The sequence below is a fragment of the Oncorhynchus masou genome, chromosome 19 (assembly GCF_036934945.1).
Source record: "Oncorhynchus masou masou isolate Uvic2021 chromosome 19, UVic_Omas_1.1, whole genome shotgun sequence".
Taxonomy (NCBI): Eukaryota; Metazoa; Chordata; class Actinopteri; order Salmoniformes; family Salmonidae; genus Oncorhynchus; species Oncorhynchus masou.
This window is the reverse complement of record NC_088230.1, coordinates 8725994-8741341: the sequence shown is the minus strand read 5'-3', so window position 1 is coordinate 8741341 and position 15348 is coordinate 8725994. Positions and strand designations below refer to the sequence as shown.

Genomic DNA, 15348 nt, shown 5'->3' with positions numbered 1-15348 from the left:
TGTGTTCTGGCTTTCATGCGGAAAGCATGTGACACAGAATGATATGGGCCTGCGTCCCAAATGGCACCCATTTCCCAAATAGTGCACTACAGTTGACCAGTCCCCTGGTCCGAAGTGACGCACTATAAATGGAATAGGGTGCCATTTGAGACACAAGCCAACGATATGTGCTTCTCCCTATTCTTCCCTGGCACAAGTTGAGCATGTGTTCAGGAAGTGTTGGGGAATGTTCCCTATTTTCCACATACACCCTGGCTGCTATCAACTTCCAGGCATTGCTTCATACTTAATATACAGTACCACAAAAACAAACATCACTTTTAATACGATACGTCAGAACTCCTACAAAAGTATTTTGCTTGGGAACTTCCAATTCTCATTCCCATTTCTCCCACTTCCAAAGTCAATAGTATGGGATCCAACGGGCCAGTCCATTTGCGTGTGTAAGAAACTGTGGTCTGTTTTGAAGGTAGATATAGATGAACAGTGATTTTATTGGCTTTGCCAGGAGAGAAGGGTGGCGCCGGAGGGGATGGCTGCTTTTTTACGGAATCCTAAACAACTGTGCTATTTTGTGTGATTTTCGCATTGTTTGTAACTTATTTTGTGCATAATGTTGCTGCTACCGTCTCTTATGACAAAAAAAGAGCTTGTGGATATCAGAACAGTGATTACTCACCTCAAACTGGTCGAAAATGTTTCCTTTAATGAGTCCGACGCGAAGGATATATATACTGCATCTCCGAGACCAGGCCCAAATCCCCGTCATTCTCGTGAAGAAAATACACAAATACAGGGGGCGGTGCCTTGTCAGAATCTGCGGCGAGTGGGTAACCCGCTCCTACCGTCAGTTCTATTGGCCAACGTGCGAATGGATGATTTCCATTTGAGACTATCCTACCAACGGGACATTAAAAACTGTAATATCTTATGTTTCACCGAGTTGCAGCTGAACGACAATACGGAAAATATACAGTTGGCTGGGTTTTCTGTGCATCGGCAGGACAGAACAGCAACGCCTGGTTGTGTTGCTATGCTCTCAGACGAACCATCAAACAGGCAAAGCATCAATACAGGACTAAGATTGAATCCTACTCCACAGATGACGCAATCTCAATTGCAATCCACACATCCCTTTTCCACCTGAACAAAAGGAACACCTATGTGAGAATGCTGTTCATTGACTACACCTCAGCGTTCAACACCATAGTACCCACAAAGCTCATCACCCTGGGTCTTAACATCTCTCGCAAACTGAATCCCGGACTTCCTGACGGGCCGCCCCCAGGTGGTATTGGTAGGCAACAACACATCTGCTACACTGATCCTCAACATGGGGGTCCCTCAGGGGTGCGTGATTAGTCCCCTCCTGTATTCCCTGTTCACCCACGACTGCGTGGCAAAGAACGACTCCAACACCATCATTAAGTTTTCTGACGACACAACAGTGGTAGGCCTGATCACCGACAACAAGACAGCCTATAGGGAGGTCAGAGACCTGGCAGTATGGACAACCTCTCCCTTAACGTGAGCAAGACAAAAGGAGCTGATCGTGGACTACAGCAAAAGGATCACGGTCCAAACACACCAAGACAGTCGTGAAGAGGGCACGACAACACCTTTTCCCTTCAGGTTACAGATTGTTTTTGGGGCATGGGTCCCCAGAGTTATACAACAGCACCATAGAGAGCATCCTATCCTATTATTAGTGCAAATTTAGACAAAATAAAAAGACCTAGCTAGCTAAGACAAAGTCAAACAGTTCCTTTAAAAATTGTAGGCGGTGTCAGAGGAAGGCCCAAAGAATTGTCAAAGACTCAAGTCACCCAAGTCATAGACTGTTCTCTCTGCTACCGCACGGCAAGCACTACCGGAGCTCCAAATCTAGGTCCAAAATGCTCCTTAACAGATTCTAACAATGAATCAAATGGTCAAGCGGACTATTTACATCGACACCCCCATCTGTTTTTACACTGCTGCTACTTGCTGTTTATTATCTATGCATAGTCCCTTTAGCCCTACCTACATGTACAAATTACCTCGATTAACCTGTACCCCCGCACATTGACTCTGTACCGGTACCCCCTGTACATAGCCATGTTATTAGGATTTTATTGAGTTACCTTTTGTTTTTTATTTAGTTTATTGAGTAAATATTTTCTTAACTCTATTTCTTGAACTGCATTGTTGGTTAATGGCTTGTAAGTACACATTTCACAGTAAGGTTTACACCGGCTGTATTCGGCGCATGAGACATACAATTTACTTTGATTTTGAGGTGGGGGGGTGATGCGAGAATTGGGATGTGTGTGTGAGAGGGTTACCTCAGGTCAGGGCAGTGTGTGTGTGTGCGCGTGTGTGGGTGCGTATAACATCTCACCTTGTCCAGTTCACTGGAGAGCTTCTTGTTCTCCTCGGTCAAAATGACCCTCTCCCTCTCGTACTTCTGCTTGTACTCCGTCTCAAACTCCTCACGCTCGCTTTGGCTGCCAGACACACACACACACAAGACACACACATTCAGATGATCCATCATCACTTACACACACACACACACACACTATACCTGCTATTCAGAGCAAGATCCGATGAATACACACATAGGGCAGGTAAGGAGCTTTGAGACAAAGACCCGTCAGACATATTAATCTCAACCACATCAATACTGTTAAAGAGACTATCCAGGGGCCAGATCTGCATCCCAAATGGCAACCCATTCCCTATGGGCCCTGGTCAAAAGTAGTGCACTAAATAGGGGAGAGGGTTCCATTTGGGACACACAGGGTTTGAAGTAGGCAAGCCAGGGAAGCTCAGCTGGAGGGTGGAAAAACAACGTCTTACAACTTCTTCTCCAGTGTCAGTCTCTATCAAGTGCCGTTAGGTTAGAGGAATGTTGCTTCTTGGATAGAGGCAGAGGGGTATAACACTAGCTAGACCTAAGGGACCCTAAGACATGAACAAGGGTCCTCTCAGGAGCTAGGTCAGAGGAGAGAAGGTAACTAGCTTTAAACTACACTGCGAGTACAGCACAGTTGAGGCCAGGGTGAAGTAACTTTGACCATGTTTACCTTGCATAAACCTCACTGGAAAGAAGAGGACGAGTACACTGTCAGGTAAGTGCTACGACAGAGAGGGAGAGTAACTGGTCTACTGAATAGGTCAACTCCATAGGCCCGTTTCCCGGTACCAGATGAAATTAACTGGACTTAAAAAGCACTTTCAATGGAAATGTTCAAGTAGACAGACAAACAACGGCAGTTAGATCTAAGGGACTCTAAGACATGTACAAGAGTCTTCTCAGGAGCAAGGTCACAAGAGGGGTAGGGTTGTGACGATACCAGTATCGTGATACTCAGATCCATCTTAGCAAGGAACATGAGGACTTAAAGCAGACTTAATATCTTAAGGAAACCTGTTCTTAACTGCCTCATGTTGTCACGTGTTTATTTCCCGAGCTACAGCACATATTTGGCATGAAGCAGGTTTTTAAAGGAGCAATGATTTTAGTCTGCTTTGAGGTTTTTTTAGTGCCATGGAAAATGTTTGTATCACGATACTGGTATGGTGACAATCCTAATAGGAGGCATCTAAGATCAAACTACACTGTGAGCACAGTAGAGTCCAGAGTGAAGAAACCTTGAGCATGTTTACCTCGTATAACCCTGGCTGGAAGAAGAGGAAGAACACAGTCGGGCATGTATAGTATATCTCCATGTACTACAAACAGTTTTAACCAGAACCACATGAATGCTTTGTCTATGTCTCTAAATTGACTGTCCTATAAGTCTATGAGTGTTGTGGATATCCAAATCCATTAAGGCGGCAGCGCACATAACCCATTACACACGTCAACAGACAAGACAAACACACCTCTCCCTGCGCGTCTTCTCCAGTTTGTCCTTGAGCACCAGGATCTCCTTCTGCAGGGTGAGCTGCTGTCCCTCAGCGTCGCGGAGCTCCTTGCGGAGGCCCTTGAGCTCGTTGGCGTGCTGCGCTTCCCTCCTGCTCAGCTCCTCCTCGTAGAACAAGGTCTTCTTCTCCAGGTCGGCACGCAGCTTCCCCACTTCCTGGCTCTGGTCCGAGCCCACCACGGAAGCGGACGGCCCCACCTGCTTCTGGTTCAGGGGAAGAGAGGAGTTAGCCAGATACACACGTCCAGGGGTGCGTTCATTAGTGCATGCCGGAGCAAAACGCTTTGCAATGGAAAACGTTTGCTTCCTTTTGGATCCTAATCAACACATCCCGGGTGTGTGTGTTTTGTGAGTTGCAGTATTGTTTCCGTCCCTGTTCCTGTTCCAGATGGGGCTCAAACAAGGGACCCTCTGAACACATCGAGGAGTGTCATCCATGAAGTAGCGTGACCAGTCGCGCCACAAAAAACAACGACCTCTAGGTCTCAGAATGGGTGACGTCATCGATTGAACGCTACGCTAACTAGCTAGCCATTTCACATCGCCTATATGTGCGTCTCTGACTACAAGTCGCTCTGGATAAGAGTGTCTGCTTACATCTGTGAAGATCTGTACATGAGCAAAAGAGAGTGAGAGAAAGACCTGGAAAGAAAATAAGAGAATGGTGAGTCTTCTAGAAAGGGTATCTGTGTGTGTGTTTGTGTGTATTTGTGTGTGCGTGTGTTAAGAGGTCCTCACGAATCCACCTGTACCCGAATACCCGAGACCCATTCCGGGATCCGAGTGGACTCGGATCCAGAATTCTAAATATGTCACGGGTCTAGGTCGGATCTGATATGATTGTGTAATTTTAAGTGACTTGTCCGGAAGGAACCATACAGATCTGAACACGATTGCTAAGGTGGAGAGAAATGGTGTCATTTATGCTGCTGCTCTTTGCTTCTCACAAGGCAATGCCTCGTGTAGCTTGTTGTTGGCCAATCATAAGTCATCAAAGGGGCAATAGGCTACAGTCATAGAGCCTTTGTGTGGCAAAAGTAAAAAAAAATATCTAATCAATGGAAGATAGAATTAAAACAAAGGAGAAGGATAGGCTACAACGACCAAGAGCCAACAGGCTGGCTGCTACTTTATATTCTGAATGGAGTTAGCTAGCTAGCTTAACTAGCTTCTCCCAGTTTGATGCAGTCAAGAAAGGTACTACGTAATCATATTGGATGATAAATAACCTAGCTATGGCAGCTATTAGTCTACTATAGAGCGAGTCAGCTTGGTTGGTTGCAGTCTCTTCCTCATTCGTCACTCGCTCACAGTAGCCTACACACACAGCACGGCCCCTGCTAGAGCATCACTTCTCTCTACTTCTCTTCCCTCGCAATTTATCAGCTCCGGGTTATTAAAACCTCTTTAGGCTAGGGGGCAGTATTTTCACGTCCGGATGAAAAGCGTGTTTAAAGTAAACTGCCTGCTACTCGGGCCCAGAAGCTAGGATATGCATATAATTGGTAGATTTAGATAGAAAACACTGAATAATGTCTGTGAGTATAACAGAACTGATATGGCAGGCGAAAACCTGAAAACTTTAGGTCACTCTTTTCAATGGGTTTTCTATGGGGATCTAGATTTCTGTGGCACTTGCTTGCAGTTCCTATCGCTTCCACTGGATGTCAACAGTCTTTGAAGAATGAAGAAGTAGGGCTGTTCAGAGCTAGGGTTGAGTCTAGTGTACTGTTTGTTAGGGGCGCGTGACCTGAAAGCTCCCTCCACTTTGTTTTTATCTGCTATTGAACGCAGTTTATGCCGTCTTAAATTGTACTGATTATTTACGTTAAAAAATACCTAAAGTTGTATTAGGAAAGTTGTTTGAAATGTTTGGAACAAGTTTACAGGTAACTTATTAGATATTTTGTAGTCATGTTGCGCGAGTTGGAACCGGTATTTTTCTGGATCAAACGCGCCAAATAAATGGACATTTTGAAGATATAACTACAAAATTTATCGAACAAAAGGGCCGTTTGTGACGTTTATGGGACATATTGGAATGCCAACAAAAGAAGATCTTCAAAGGTAAGGCATGAATTATATCGTTATTTTTGAGTTTTGTGTCGCGCCTGGCAGGATGAAATATGATTGTCTGTGTTTGTTTGATGGGGTGCTGTCCTCAGATAATAGCATGGTTTGCTTTCACCGTAAAGCCTTTTTGAAATCTGACACATTGGCTGGATTAACAACAAGTGTAGCTTTAATGTGGTGTATTGCATGTGTGATTTCATGAAAGTTTCATATTTATAGTAACTTAATTTGAATTTTCTCTTCCATTTCACCGGATGTTGTTGAGGGGTTCCGCTAGTGGAACGTCTAGTGCTGCTTCCTTCACTCGGATCGGACCGGGTCTGGATCCGACCAGTTCTATACAGAACGGATCTAGTTGTCCGCGGGTCCGTTCAGAATGGGTCTCCATATTTTACAAATTAATTTACGCTTATCGGGCCCAGATGGGAAAGCCCCAGAGCCATCTTTTTGGCCCCCTGTGAAGAACTCCAGTGTGTGTTACCTTGAGTCCGTCCAGCTCCTCCTCTAGCTGTCTGCAGTGCTGCTCTGATCGTTCTCTCAGCTTCCTCTCCTTCTGAGCATCTGCTGTCTGCTCCTCAGACTGGGCCTCCATCTGAAAGACACATCCAGCAAGGGGTTAATACACACACACACACACACACCACACACACACGCCACCACAGATCTTCTTTCACGTAGACATACAGACACAAACTATCCAAAACTAAACAGTTAAAAAAAACATCCAACACAGACACCAATACCTCGAAGAACCAAGGGACTACTCTACCTCCTTCTTGGACCTCTCGGCCTTGCGCACCTCCAGCCGTAGAGCCTCCACCTTCTGGGACAAACCCTCCATCTCCTCCTCCTTGTCCCGGAGCTGACGGCCCAGGCGCTGCTTGGCTGAACGGAGGTCAGTCAAACGCTCGTTGAGCTCGGAGAACTCCTGCATGGCCAGCTTCCTCTGGCTGTGGGCTTCTTTCAACTCCTTAGACTGACTCTTCATCTTCTCACTGGCCTCCATTAAGTCCTATAGGGAATGAGGGTCAGGGTCAGTGGCTGACACTGAATGACTGGGAGTAACACCCAGGCGGGTGCTGTATGTTGGTGGTGAATAGGGTGAGTTAACCAAATACAGTATCAAGGCCTAGGGAAGAATCACACCGACACACACACACACACACACCTTGTGCAGGTCGTCCCTCTCCAGGTTGAGGCTCTTCATCTGTTTCTCCAGGCTCCTGATGTGTTTGGATGAGCCCTCCATTTCTCGACGGGCTGATGTAGCTTCCTCCAACTTCTGCTCCAGTTGACCCGAGTCTGACACACACATCACACACATTACAGAGGGTCAATGTTGTTATACACAACATTGGCCAATATGCATTACATTTCCCTCTGATGTATGTTTCCGGTCATTATATATTTCATATTACAGGTTAATGACTATGCAATTCCCATAATGAACCTGGCTTGTTTACTGTGTGCATTATCTATTGCCAGCTTTTACGTCTTACTAGTCATTACTGTCCATCTTTCCATTTTGTCTCTGCACTTGCCCATTATGTAGAATGTATTTCCAGTCTGACTCTATCCATGTATGGTCAACGCTGACCTGGCTGGAATGTGTTTGTGTTCTACTACACAGTAACATCTTTACAGTTGAATGTTTACCTGCGATCTGTTTCTTGAGGATGTCAATCTCAGTCTTCAGACTCCTGATCTCCACCTCCTTGTTAGAGGGGACGGATGCTGGTCCTTCTCCTGGCGCGTGCTGCAGGGCCTGGACTGTCTGGGTCGACTCTGGAAGAGGAAAGTGGAGAGGTTGAGGGGAAGGTGAAAGGAGAGTGGGAAAGTGATTTCAGAGTATTAGAGAGACGGTGTGTAAATTAAACATCTGGAGAGTGGCCTGGATGAGGAGACAGGTTAAAGAAGGATTGAGACATGATTGTGTATTTGTGCCATTCACAGGGTGAACGGGCAAGACAAAAGATTTAAGTGCCTTTGTGGTAGTAGAGAGCCAGGTGCACCAGTTTGTGTAAAGAACTGCAACGCTGCTGGGTTTTTCACGCTCAACAGTTTCCCGTGTGTATGAAGAATGCTTTACCACCCAAAGGACATCCAGCCAACTTGACACGACTGTGGGAAGCATTGGAGTCAACATGGGTATTTATACTCAGTGTATATGTGCGTGTACCTAGCAGCTTGCGGCTGAGCTCAGTCTTCTCCTGCTCCAGGCGTCGTATCCTCCTCTCATAGGCCTCGGTAGCTAGACTCTCCTCCAGACTGCGCTGGACACACACATCCATCTGTGCCGGACCCGAACCACCCGACTCCCTCAAACAGCCCCGGTCAGATAGGGTACTGGAGGTGGGGGAGAAAGAGGACAGAGAGAGAGAGACATAGAGAAAAAGGGGAGAGAGAGGAAGAGAGAGAGAGGAAGAGAAAGTGAGGAGAGAGGGTGAGAAAGTGAGGAGAGAGGGTGAGAAAGACAGAGAGAGAGACAAAACACTATTAACAGACCATTAGCCTTCAGGCTAGGATAAGAGATAAGATGACAAACAATCCCGATTCAATAGCTTCTCACTAGTGGAAATTGAGTGTTGGTTTAAGTGTGGTTGTGGTTAGATCAGATGATAGCAAAGTAGGAGTGAAGTAGCTTGGTCCCAGATCTGATTGTGCTGTGTAGTCTATGGTCATTGCTATGCCAAACATGACCATAGGGGTTGGCAAGACGGCACAAACAGATCTGGGACCAAGCTAGGAGTGAGGATGTATTTTTATGCATGCTGTATATACTAACAAAGCTGTATAAGTAAATGTTGTAACTGAAGATGAGTGACGTTGTTTAGTGGCCACTCACCATTTACTGGTGTAGGTGAAGCCTACGAAGGGCAGGTGGTGTCCAGAGAAGGCCGTGTGAGAGGGAGGGGGCATCGTCTCCTGACACAACACAAAACACATTGGATTAAAACACACCTCTACAACATCGCAGACTGTTGAGATGACGGCGCGATCAACGATGGAAACAGAGACGGAAAGATTGAGAGTAAGAAAGACTCCAAGTCTTGATGTAGTCCAATAAAGAGAGTTTTACCGAGTTCTTGAGACAGTCATCGTCCACGTCAAAGTTGGACGTGTCTGTGGGGCTGCTGACTTCTGGTATGTAAGGGGCCTCGCACGTACGGATGTTGTCCCAGTCGATGCCTGACAGGAATGGCAGACATTGGCATTATAGTTTCTTATTAAGGTCATATTTATCATAATATACAGTTTCTTATTGCCGTATAAAATTGTATCCCTATCGTCTAGTTTCACTTCAAAGGCAGTCATCTCGATAAAAGCAGCTATAGTCATTTTATCTCGATGATTGGAGACAAGGGTTTGTGCGATAATAGGCTAAAGTTGCACAGACAAGAGTTACGGCGATACAGAGCCCCCTCAAACAGTTTCGAGCCCTACCAGAGAAGAAGGGGTGAGATTTGAAGTCCTCAATGCCGTTCTGGCCCAGGCGGTGCTCACGGCTGCAGATGAGGCGCCGGATAAGGTCCTTGGCCTCTTCAGACACGTCCGTCATCTGCAGGGGGAACTGGAAACGCTCCTAGGGACCCGGCGGAGGGAGGAGAGGGAAAGGAGTCAGAACAATGAGGATATGTCCCTAAGGGCACCTTATTCCCTATTTTAGTGCACTACTTCTGACCAGGGAATAGGGTACCATTTGGGACGCACACTAAATATATTATTTGTGTAAAGTTATCAAAACTCGTTCTATTTCTCATTTATTTTCACTGATCGTGCATTATCCCCTATTACAGTATACAGCAGTATAGTTCCATACTATAATTATTTTCCTGTTTCATGTATTTATTTGTGTATATGGTCCTTGACAAAGAAGCACAGCACATTTTTTTAATATATTATATATGTTATATATGTGTTGCAGTAGAAAGCAGTATAGTTCTATGCAAGCTGGTTTAACGCACACAAATAAGGCATTCCTTTCAGCTAATATGGCCGCCGGGTGAGAGTGAAAGTATAGTTGAAAGATGATGGGAAGGGAGAGGGGGCAGAGTTCGGAAGTGGTTTGGAGTCAGGATAGGCTGAAACTAACTATGAACAGACCTGGGGTCGTATGTATCATTTGTCTCAGAGTAGGAGTTCTGATCTAGGATCAGGTCCCTTCTATCCATTTAATCTTCTTCATTATGATCTAAAAGGCTAAACTGATCTTAGGCCAGAAATCCTATTCTAAATCGCTTGATACATACAGCCCCTGAACAGAACAGGCTCGCACTTTAACCACTATCACTCAGACCCAGTCCCAAATCGACCCCAAGCCACCTACCGCCTATGCACTTGTGGAGATCTGAGAGGAATCTAGAAGTGTATAGCGGGTAGGGGAAAAGGGTCCATTTTGGACTGGACAATCAGACCCCCAAATAGAAACACTCACAGCAGCACCTAACTCCTCCTGTCGGTGGACGTAAAGGATCAGGAGAAAAAGGGGTAGAGAAGAAGGAAGAGTTGAACGCTTTGTCGTCAGAAAGAAGAAAACGAACTCTATGAAACAGAATGTACCTGGAACGTACAAACTCAGACTTCAGCCTAAACAATCACATGTGTCTTGAACAAAAGTTTGAATAAAAACAGAAAGGTCTTATTTAAACATGGGTTTTAGTACAGTAAGTACAATGTCACTACCAGTCACCATCAACCACTATAAGCAGCCCTCCTCACCTTGTGGTTCATGATCTTGCCGTAGGTCTCCACCAATGACTCTGCGTAGAAGGGGGTCTCCCCATACAGCATCTCGTACATGCACACGCCCAGGGACCACCAGTCACACTCAGGACCATACTTCCCCTTCCCATCCTCCATCGCCTGCAGGATCTCCGGAGAGATGTAGTCCGGGGTCCCCACGGCAACCGACGACTGGACCTGAGGGAGACCAGGCCCAGGAAATGAATCGATTAGTAGGTGGATAGATGACATGAGGGATCAACCATATAAATAACATAATACTTTCTGACGGCACTGTAAATAAAGTATTCATACCCCTTGACTTATTCCACATAATGACAAAGTGAAAACATGTTTTTAGAGGTTTTTGCAAATTTATTGAAAATAAAATATCTAATTTACACAAATATTAACACCCCTTCGCTATGACACTCCAAACTGAGCTCAGGCGCATCCAATTTCCTTTGACCATCCTTCAGATGCCGCTACAACTTGATTGGAGTCCACCTGTGGCTCATTCAATTGTTTGGAGATGATTGAGAAATAAAAACACCTGTCTGTATAAGGTCTCACAGTTGACAGCACATGCCAGAGCAGGAACTATACCATGAAGTCCAAGGAACAGTCTGTAGATCTTAGAGATTACTATGATGAGCCCTACATTATATCTGGGGAAGTATATTACAATTTATTGAGCGTTTCAAATGTTCCAAGACCACAGTGGTCTCCATAATTGGGTAATGGAAAAAAAATATGGAACTACCCAGACCCTGCCTAGAGCAAGACGTTTGATCAAACTGAGCAACCGGGCAAGAAGGACCTTGGTCAGGGAGGTGACCAAGAACCCAATGACCACTCTGACAGAACTACAGAGTTCCTTGGCTGATTAGGGAGAACGTGACAGAAGAACAACAGTCTATACAGCAATTCACCAATCTGGGGTTTATGGGAGAGTGGCCAGACTCCTGAGAAAAAAGCACATGACAGCACGACTGGAGTTTGCAAAAAGGCACATGAAAGACAGAGCATAAGGCAAAATAATCTATGGTCTGATGAGACAAAATGTTAACTTTATGGCCTGAATGCAAAGCACTATATGAAGAATGGTAGTGGCAGCATCATGCTATGGGGATGCTTTTCAGCAACAGGGACTGGGAGACTGGTAAGGATATAGGAAACAATGAATGGAGCCAAATACAGGCAAATCCTTGATGGGAACCTGCTTCAGAGTGCAAATGACCTTAGACTGGGGCAAAGATTTACGTTCCAACAGGACAGGTACCCCAAACATACAGCCAAACAACGGTGGAATGGCTTCAAAACAAGAATGTGGAAGTCCTTGAGTGGCCCAGCCAAAGCCCAGACTTGAATCCCATTGATAATCTGGGGAAAGACTTGAAGATTGTTGTTCACCGCCGCTCCCCATCTAATTTAACAGAGCTTGAGAAAATCTGCAAGGAAGAATGAGAGAAAATCCTCAAATCCAGATGTGCAAAGCTGATACAGACATACCCAAGACTCAAAGCTGTAATCGCCGCCAAAGGTGCTTCTACAAAGTATTGACTCAGGGGTGTGAATACTTATATAAATGAGATATTTCTGCATTTCATTTTCAATAAATGTGCTATTTCTAAAAGCATGGTTTTCACTTTTTCATTATAGGGTATTTATTGCATGTAGATGGGTGAGAAACTGTTCATCCATTTTAATAAAGGGTATGAATACTTTCTGAAGGCAATGTATCATCTGGAGCATGAATATGTAATCAGGAGATGTTAATTGCGTGTCTACAGTGAGTTTGTAGACCAATACCATAGGGTTAAAACTACATAAATACTACTTAACTGAGACTGGGCCAAAAGAGCATCAGTCACAGCAGCTTGAGAGAGACGGGTCCTCTAAGGTCTCAACTCATTCAAAGCCAAGTTGCCAACCCCTTTGGAGAAGCTCAACTAGAGGAAGTGTCTTAACCACAGGCAGAGCCATGAAATCCGCCAGAGGGGAGGCCAAGAGGGGGGATGATTGGCTGCTGGTTTGGAGGTGTTTAGTTTGGAACATAGCCGTGTGTGTGTGTGTGCGCGCATGTGCTCACCGTGCCGTCCTCCATGAGTTTCAGGCAGGAGCCGAAGTCCGCCAAGCGGATGTGGCCGTTCATGTCCATCAGGATATTGTCTGGCTTGATGTCCCTGAGAGACACACACAGAGACACCAAACTAAATGTACTGATACCTAAGAGGAAGAAGGATAGATGGAGGAAGCGGGAGTGGAACAAAACAAAAAACACATCCCAGAGGGGGAGACTGGGAGAGAGAATGAAAGAGTGAAAACAACTTTAACGCACACTAGTGATTGTTTGGTGTGAGAGAAAGAGAGATTTTGGTTCTGTAGAGAGTGTGTTTTCTCCTGGAAGCCTTCACGTCTCCCATCATTAAGTTGTGAAGAGGGCACAAGAACACATTTCCCCCTCAGGATTTGGCATGGGTCCCCAGATCCTCAAAAAGTTCTACAGCTGCACCATCGAGAGCATCCTGATCGGCTCCATCACCGCCTGGTATTGAAACTATTCGGCATCTGACCGGAAGGCGCTACAGAGGGTGGTGCGGGTGGCCCAGTACGTCACTGGGGCCAATCTTCCCGACATCCATGACCTATATACACTGCTCAAAAAAATAAAGGGAACACTTAAACAACACAATGTAACTCCAAGTCAATCACACTTCTGTGAAATCAAACTGTCCACATAGGAAGCAATAGTGATTGACAATATATTTCACATGCTGTTGTGCAAATGGAATAGACAACAGGTGGAAATTATAGGCAATTAGCAAGACACCCCCAATAAAGGAGTGGTTCTGCAGGTGGTGACCACAGACCACTTCTCAGTTCCTATGCTTCCTGGCTGATGTTTTGGTCACTTTTGAATGCTGGCGGTGCTTTTACTCTAGTGGTAGCATGAGACGGAGTCTACAACCAACACAAGTGGCTCAGGTAGTGCAGCTCATCCAGGATGGCACATCAATGCGAGCTGTGGCAATAAGGTTTGCTGTGTCTGTCAGCGCAGTGTCCAGAGCATGGAGGCGCTACCAGGAGACAGGCCAGTACATCAGGAGACGTGGAGGAGGCCGTAGGAGGGCAACAACCCAGCAGCAGGACCGCTACCTCCGCCTTTGTGCAAGGAGGAGCAGGAGGAGCACTGTCAGAGCCCTGCAAAATGACCTCCAGCAGGCCACAAATGTGCATGTGTCTGCTCAAACGGTCAGAAACAGACTCCATGAGGGTGGTATGAGGGCCCGACATCCACAGGTGGGGGTTGTGCTTACAGCCCAACACTGTGCAGGACGTTTGGCATTTGCCAGAGAAGTCTGGAGACGCCGTGGAGAACATTCTGCTGCCTGCAACATCCTCCAGCATGACCGGTTTGGCGATTGGTCAGTCATGGTGTGGGGTGGCATTTCTTTGGGGGGCCGCACAGCCCTCCATGTGCTCGCCAGAGGTAGCCTGACTGCCATTAGGTACCGAGATGAGATCCTCAGACCCCTTGTGAGACCATATGCTGGTGCAGTTGGCCCTGGGTTCCTCCTAATGCAAGACAATGCTACACCAAATGTTGCTGGCGTGTGTCAGCAGTTCCTGCAAGAGGAAGGCATTGATGCTATGGACTGGCTCGCCCGTTCCCCAGACCTGAATCCCATTGAGCACATCTGGGACATCATGTCTCGCTCCATCCACCAACACCACGTTGCACCACAGACTGTCCAGGAGTTGGCAGATGCTTTAGTCCAGGTCTGGGAGGAGATCCCTCAGGAGACCATCCGCCACCTCATCAGGAGCATGCCCAGGCATTGTAGGGAGGTCATACAGGCACGTGGAGGCTACACCACACACTACTGAGCCTCATTTTGACTTGTTTTAAGGACATCAAAGTTGGATCAGCCTGTAGTGTGGTTTTCCACTTTAATTTTGAGTGTGACTCCAAATCCAGACCTCCATGGGTTGATAAATTTGATTTCCATTGATAATTTTTGTGTGATTTTGTTGTCAGCACATTCAACTATGTAAAGAAAAAAGTATTTAATAAGAATATTTCATTCATTCAGATCTAGGATGTGTTATTTTAGTGTTCCCTTAATTTTTTTGAGCAGTGTACTAGGAGGCCCCAAAAATTGTCAAAGACTCTGGTTCCCCATAGACTGTTCGCTCTGCTACCGGTACCGCTCTGCTAGCGGTACCGGAGCGCCAAGTCTAGGACCAAAAGGCTCCTTAACAGCTTCTACCCCCAAGCCATAAGACTGCTGAAGAAATAATCAAATGGCCACCCGGAGTATTTACAATAACCCCCCCTCCCTTTGTTTTTACACTGCTGCTTCGCGCTGTTTATTGTCTACGCATAGTCACTTTACAAGTGACCTCGACTAACCTTTACCCCTGTACATTAACTCTGTACCGATAGCCCCTGTATATAGCCTCGTTATTGTTAAGTCATTTTCTTGTGTTACTTTTTTTTCTTTCAATTTTTTAAAACTTTAGTTCATTTGATAATTATTTCCTTAACTATTTGTTGAGCTTCATTGTTGGTTAAGGGCTTGTAAGTAAGCAGTTCACGGTAAGGTCTACCTACACCTGTTGTATACAAAATTTGATT

The 15348-nt window shown here is 45.8% G+C and overlaps 1 protein-coding gene across 5 annotated transcripts in view; it reads right to left on the bottom strand.

Moving 5' to 3' along the window:
- Positions 1-15348, bottom strand: part of LOC135505761 (serine/threonine-protein kinase MRCK alpha-like) — a 98712-nt gene that overhangs the window by 25998 nt on the left and 57366 nt on the right. For 3 of the 5 annotated variants that reach the window (XM_064924862.1, XM_064924865.1, XM_064924863.1), the window contains exons 6-18: positions 12799-12892; positions 10704-10904; positions 10420-10437; positions 9429-9567; positions 9064-9173; positions 8830-8909; positions 8164-8330; positions 7641-7769; positions 7153-7286; positions 6754-6996; positions 6466-6576; positions 3871-4115; positions 2381-2486 (exon numbers count right to left, since the gene is read on the bottom strand). In XM_064924862.1, coding sequence (XP_064780934.1) covers positions 2381-2486; positions 3871-4115; positions 6466-6576; positions 6754-6996; positions 7153-7286; positions 7641-7769; positions 8164-8330; positions 8830-8909; positions 9064-9173; positions 9429-9567; positions 10420-10437; positions 10704-10904; positions 12799-12892 — 1777 coding nt within the window. The remainder of the gene's footprint in view (positions 1-2380; positions 2487-3870; positions 4116-6465; positions 6577-6753; positions 6997-7152; positions 7287-7640; positions 7770-8163; positions 8331-8829; positions 8910-9063; positions 9174-9428; positions 9568-10419; positions 10438-10703; positions 10905-12798; positions 12893-15348) is intronic. The other 2 variants (XM_064924864.1, XM_064924866.1) reach the window with 1 other exon arrangement.